This window comes from Vitis riparia, chromosome 8, assembly GCF_004353265.1.
Source record: "Vitis riparia cultivar Riparia Gloire de Montpellier isolate 1030 chromosome 8, EGFV_Vit.rip_1.0, whole genome shotgun sequence".
In the NCBI taxonomy this organism is placed as follows: domain Eukaryota; kingdom Viridiplantae; phylum Streptophyta; class Magnoliopsida; order Vitales; family Vitaceae; genus Vitis; species Vitis riparia.
Genome location: NC_048438.1, coordinates 19,698,717 through 19,704,784, shown reverse-complemented (window position 1 = coordinate 19,704,784; position 6,068 = coordinate 19,698,717). Strand labels below are relative to the sequence as shown.

Genomic DNA, 6,068 nt, shown 5'->3' with positions numbered 1-6,068 from the left:
TCTACTAAAATCATCAGTGAAAGTGAGCAAGTACCTTTTCTTGCTGTTTGAGATTGGATTAATCGGTCCACAAATGTCTGCATGCACTAACTGTAGAATTTCAGCAGCTCGCCAGTTGCTTTTCTTTGGAATTGAAGACCTGTGTTGTTTTCCCACCAAACAATCTTTGCATAGTTTAGAGGGAGGCTGAAATTGTGGTAATCCATTCACCATCTTCCTTTGTTGAAGAGTCTTTAAACCTTGAAAACTCAAGTGGCCATATCGACAATGCCAAAGCTGCAAAATGTCTTCTGTGACTGTGTTAAAACAAGTAGATGAGATAGGCTGGGATAGAGCATGTAACATAAACATCCGATTTGAAGACATTTTGGTATCCATAATCAAACCTTTCTGTGAATGAAACACCTTACACTTGCCATGTTGAAACAGAATGGTAAGCCCTTTTTCTTGTAATTGTCCAATACTCAGCAAATTATTCCTCAACTCAGGGACATAAAAGACTCTTGTGATGATCTGTGTCATTTCATTCACTTTCAGCCTTACATTCCCCTTTCCTAATACAGACATGCTCGTGTTATTCCCAAATTTCACTGAATCTCGAAAGGTTCCATCAAAATCTGAAAAATAATCCTTTTTTTCACACATATGATTGCGGCATCCAGAGTCAAGAAACCACGTATCTTCTCGACTGGTTTTGTTTAAATCCACATACGCCATCAACAACATCTCCTCTTGATTCTCTGCGTAGTAAGCCCCTGTCTCTCGGTGTGGACATTCCCATGCAAAATGTCCTAGCTTGTGACAATTATAGCACTCCACAGTAGCCTTATCAAAAGATCTTCTGTTCCGTCCTCTTCCTCTATAATTTCCATGACCACGACCTCTACTTCCGGAGTGATCTCCATGAGTAACTTTCAAAGCCTGTTCTTCTTCTAACACATGAGAGGTCATACGTTGTTCATGGACAAGAAGACTACTCTGCAACTCATCTATGGTTAAAGTGTCTAAATCTTTAGACTCTTCAATGGAACAAACAACATAATCAAATTTGGAAGTCATAGATCGTAAAATCTTTCAACAACAGCAGTATTTCCTTTATTCTCACCATTGACTTTCATTTTGTTGGCAATGGCAAGAGTGCGAGAGAAATATTCATTCACAGTTTCTCCTGACTTCATGTGAAGAATTTCGAATTCCTTCCTCAAAGCTTGCAAATTTCCACGCTTCACTCGTGTGGTGCCCTGAAATTTCTGCTTCATAGAATCCCAAATATCCTTCGTAGTCTTTTTGTTTAGAATTGTCTCTAGGATAGAACGATCTAGTGCCTGAAATAGATAGTTCTTTGCCTTCAAATCCCTTAACTGTTGATCTTCAATGTGCTTCCTTTGTGCATCTGTGAGAACAGCATCTTCAGCCACTGCAGGAACTCCATTCTCCACAAGTCCCCAATACTCCTTGGAACGCAAGAAGTTTTCCATGAGCATTGCCCAGTGATCATAGTAGCCATCAAATTTCGGAATAGCTGGCTGGACAAATGAACTCTCTGTCGTCATTGTTCAAATAGAACACACGTAGAAGACTGCTGCTTCTAAATAATCAGGCCCCTATGATGGGGCTCTGATACCAAATGTTAGAAATTGAATAGGAGTATAGATGAAACTGGAGGAAATCAACTTTACTAAATTGAATAACAAACTTGGCTAATATATAGCCTTACAGAAAATAGTTCATATCTAGATAACTCCTAAACATGTTGAGAAGATAACCCCGAGCAAATAACAGAACCCAAAATAATAGATAACTCCTAAACGTGGTGGTAACTAACTACTAAAGATAAACATAAAAAACTAATATTAACCAATAAAATAAACATAACAAAACTAACACTTTTCGTATATATTCTTTTCATGTCCACTAAACATAAAATTTTTGGACAACTCATTCAATATGAGGTCACGAACGACGAAACACTAATAGAATCCAAAACATGGGTTTAATTCATTGCTCGGCACTCCACAAGTGTCGCACGGCAATACCAACCCCTGCTTGTAGAACCTCCCTGCTACCTTCTTCCAAGTTCCAACAACATGTGGAGGACTGACATCAGATGACGACCTTTTAGTATAATTCTATAAATAGGAAGGAAGGCCAACCCATCTGCGTATTCCCTATAACAGAAAAAAAGAAGGAGAAAGCGTAAAGGTTTGCGAGAGAGAAATGGCGGAATTGTTCACAGAGCAGGCGAAACAGTACTCTGAAGCACGGCCAAGTTACCCACCGGAGCTCTTCCAATTCATTGCCTCCAAGATTCCTGCTCGCGACCTCGTCTGGGATGTCGGCACCGGCAGCGGCCAGGCCGCCGTTTCCGTGAGTCTTTTCTGTATTCTGTTCTAGATTTGTGGGATCAAAAAGCATAAATTGACCAGAAACTAGCGTTCTTTTTGGTTATTTATTTCAAAATCATTGATCAATTCAAGGAGAAGGATGACTTATATTTAAAAAAGTGAGCAATAATTGAGCGTTTTCCAAAAAACTACAGTAATAGGTCGACGATTGTATCCCATGGGGCTTCAGGAATGGCTGCGAACATTTCTGATTGTGAAATTGAATTAGGCAAGTGTATCATAACGTATCCTTGAATTGCAGTTAGCTGGCATCTACAAAAATGTGATAGGCACAGACACCAGTCAAAACCAACTGGAATTCGCAGCAAAGCTCCCCAACATCCGATACCAACATACTTCTCCTGTTATGACTATAGCCGACCTTCAAGCCAGCGTCGCAGCACAATCAAGCGTGGATTTAGTCACCATTGCCCAATCAATGCACTGGTTTGACCTTCCTAAATTCTACCAACAAGTGGAGTGGGTTCTCAAGAAACCCCATGGAGTGATTGCCGCCTGGTGCTACACCGTGCCTGAAGTGAATGAGTCTGTGGACTTGATCTTTGAGAGATTTTACGCAGATTCCAAACCTTACTGGGATCCAGCCCGTGACTTGGTCGATGACAAGTATAGGAGCATTGAATTCCCATTCAAGCCTGTGGACGGAGAAGACGACACAGGGCCATTCAGGTTCAAAACAGAGAGGATAATGGATTTGGAGGCCTATTTCACTTACATAAGGTCATGGTCATCATACCAGACTGCAAAGAAGGAAGGGGTGGAGCTGTTGAGGAATGATGTGATTGAAGATTTTGAGCGAGCATGGAACGGGGATGGGAAGAGTAAGAAGGTTGTAACTTATCCTATTTATCTCAGGATTGGAAAAGTGGGGAACGCCTGCCAAACTTAAAGGCCCAGCTCAGCTATGGATGAATTTGAATAAAGGCCCCCATTCATGAGGAATTGAACTGCTACAGTTCCATTATGATCTTCCCTATTGCTTCTCAATTTACCCCCATTCAGCGAGTAAATTGACTTTTACCATTTGTTGATATAAATATTTCCAATTGCTTCGTAGCTGGAAGCCTTCAAACAAATTGCCCTGTGACCATCCTAAAATAATATCAAATGAAGACTTAATTATGATTTACATTCCGATTGATCCATCTTCTAGTTTTAAGCCTGTTGAGGGTTATTTTGGGCCTTCCAAATAATTTTGTTACTATTTTATTTTTTAATTTGTATGTTTGATAAAGAAGTGAAAATACTAAGCATTTATTTTTAAACAATCTAACAATTAATTTTATTAAATATTTATTTTGTATTAAAATAATTTTTTTTGTTTTTTTTTTGGGTAAAGCGTTTTACAATAAACTACAGTAATAACAAAGTGAGCAATAATTTTCCATTATCTAGTTTTTGTTGGTGCAGAACCTTTTCGTACATAATGATTGGATAACTATTCAAGGCCCTAGCCGTTCTTGGAGTTGGGTTGATTCCAATGAAAACCCTTCCTACTTCTGACCCAACGTAACTCTAACGAGAGTGGATAAGGGACGGGCTACTCGTATCCTGCCTTCGGTCCACTAGCCGCCCCGGGAGATAGCCTCCTTCATCACCCATGACGTAATCGCCAATGCACCACGTGGTTCAAAACCTTCTACGAACATGGAAATAATGGTAGCGTTGCGTCCTGGACTTTTGATGGTGCCAAAAGAGTCAAAAATGACTACCAACTGAATAATAATAATAATAAACAAACCAAAACAAAAATAAAAATGTCGCTTGTAGCCTGTAGGGGCCACCCTGTTGCGGTGCGGGAGCCATTTGAAGCCAAGAAAGATAAATGGCAGAAAAATAAGAGATTGAAATTGAACAGTTGTGAGAAAGCGTGAAGGAGAGAAATGGGGGATTTTTACGACAAGTTGGCGAATAGGTACTCGGAGATTCGGCCAAATTACCCACCGGAACTCTTCCAATTCATTGCTTCCAAGACTCCCGTTCGCGACCTTGCTTGGGATGTCGGCGCTGGAAACGGCCAGGCCGCCCGTTCTGTGAGTTATCTCTATTTATTCCGTGGTAGTTAATTGATTTGTAACTAGGGTTTTTTCGGAGAATTTTTGCCCAAAATTGTGGATCTGATCAAGAGGAAAATCAAATTTCCTTTACATTTTTAAAGCTTAACATCATGGTAAGAGTGGTAGCAATAAAATTTAGTTATTTCATACAAAATGTTTACCAGGATTTCCACGGGTCAAATTGGGAAACATTTATCCATTGTTCTGATTGAACTGCAGTTAGCTGGTATGTACAAAAATGTGGTAGCCACTGACATAAGTCAAAAACAACTGGATCTTGCACCCAAGCTCCCCAATGTTCGATACCAACAGACTTCTCCAGTCTCGACCATAGCCGAGATCGAACACAACGTCGCACCACAATCAAGCGTGGACTTAATCACCATTGCTCAAGCTGTGCATTGGTTTGACCTCCCTAAATTCTACCAACAAGCGAAGTGGGTCCTCAAAAAACCCCATGGGGTGATTGCAGCCTGGTGCTACACCCCCGCTGAATTCAATCAATCTGTGGACTCTGTCTTTGCGCGATTTTACATTGATGCCAAGCCTTATTGGGATCCAGCCCGCTACCACTTGGACGACAGGTACAGGAGCATTGAGTTCCCGTTCATGCCAGTGGAGGGAGAAGATCACACTGGACCTTTCAAATTTAAAACGGAGAGACAGATGGATCTGGATAGCTATTTTGCATACTTAAGAACATGGTCCGGGTATCAGACGGCACAAAAAAATGGCGTTGAGCTTTTGACAAGCAATGTGATTGAGGATTTTGAGCGCGCATGGAATGAAGATGGAGGTGGTCAGAAGATCGGAGTTTTTCCTATTTATCTGAGGATTGGGAAAGTAGGGATCCCAGGCTCCCAGGTTAGAAAATGGCTACCTGGTTAAATAAAACACCATGTACGGTGAGTTGAATCGCTTCATTTTGACTGAAGTAGCTGCTCCATATGTTAAATAAAATGAAATTGCCGCTTGTAGGATGACTCACTGGTCCAAGACTTTATAATTGCTACATTAAATGTTGTTTTGGATTGGACTTGGATTCAGGGAAGAAAGATTTCCATTTGAGTTTTCAAATAAAATTTTAATTCAAAAGTATTTGAGAATTGATTTGAAAATTTGTTTTTTTAATAATTATTTCCAAAAGGGTTTCAAACATAATCATAATTTTGTGACTTTTTTGTTGGGACATTGAATATTTAATTCGCATGTAAAGGTGCATCACAGATTTATGGTAGGAAGGTTGATTGGTGTTTGTAATGTGTCCAAACAACTACCAAAGACTTTAAATAAGTAAACCAATAGGAAATCCAAATATTGAGGAGGAATAAATATTGCAATCAAATTCAATTTTTTTTTTCTTTTTCATTTAAGGTTTGAAAAGAGCTGAATTTATATAATTATTCAAAATTTGGATTCTTTTTTTTTTTTTTGTATTCACACAAAATAAATAAGATTTAATTTTAAAAATAAATAATATGATATTAAGAGGGTATTTATTTTTTCAGTTTTTTTATTAAAAGTAATTTGTTTTTCAACCTTAAGTTGTTTATTGTTTCATTTTTTAAAAAAATTTAAAATATTTAACTTTTTCTAATTTTTTTTA

The 6,068-nt window shown here is 38.8% G+C and overlaps 2 protein-coding genes across 2 annotated transcripts; both read left to right on the top strand.

Moving 5' to 3' along the window:
* The first annotated feature begins 2,117 nt into the window (after positions 1 to 2,117).
* LOC117919809 (putative methyltransferase DDB_G0268948) lies at positions 2,118 to 3,544 on the top strand. The gene is made up of 2 exons (XM_034837071.1): positions 2,118 to 2,367; positions 2,647 to 3,544. Exons 1-2 carry the CDS (start codon positions 2,218 to 2,220, stop codon positions 3,292 to 3,294), a joined length of 798 nt encoding a protein of 265 aa, XP_034692962.1. The 5' UTR covers positions 2,118 to 2,217; the 3' UTR covers positions 3,295 to 3,544.
* Positions 3,545 to 4,210: 666 nt separating this feature from the next.
* LOC117919804 (putative methyltransferase DDB_G0268948) lies at positions 4,211 to 5,493 on the top strand. The gene is made up of 2 exons (XM_034837063.1): positions 4,211 to 4,438; positions 4,682 to 5,493. Exons 1-2 carry the CDS (start codon positions 4,289 to 4,291, stop codon positions 5,348 to 5,350), a joined length of 819 nt encoding a protein of 272 aa, XP_034692954.1. The 5' UTR covers positions 4,211 to 4,288; the 3' UTR covers positions 5,351 to 5,493.
* The last annotated feature ends 575 nt before the right edge of the window (positions 5,494 to 6,068 follow it).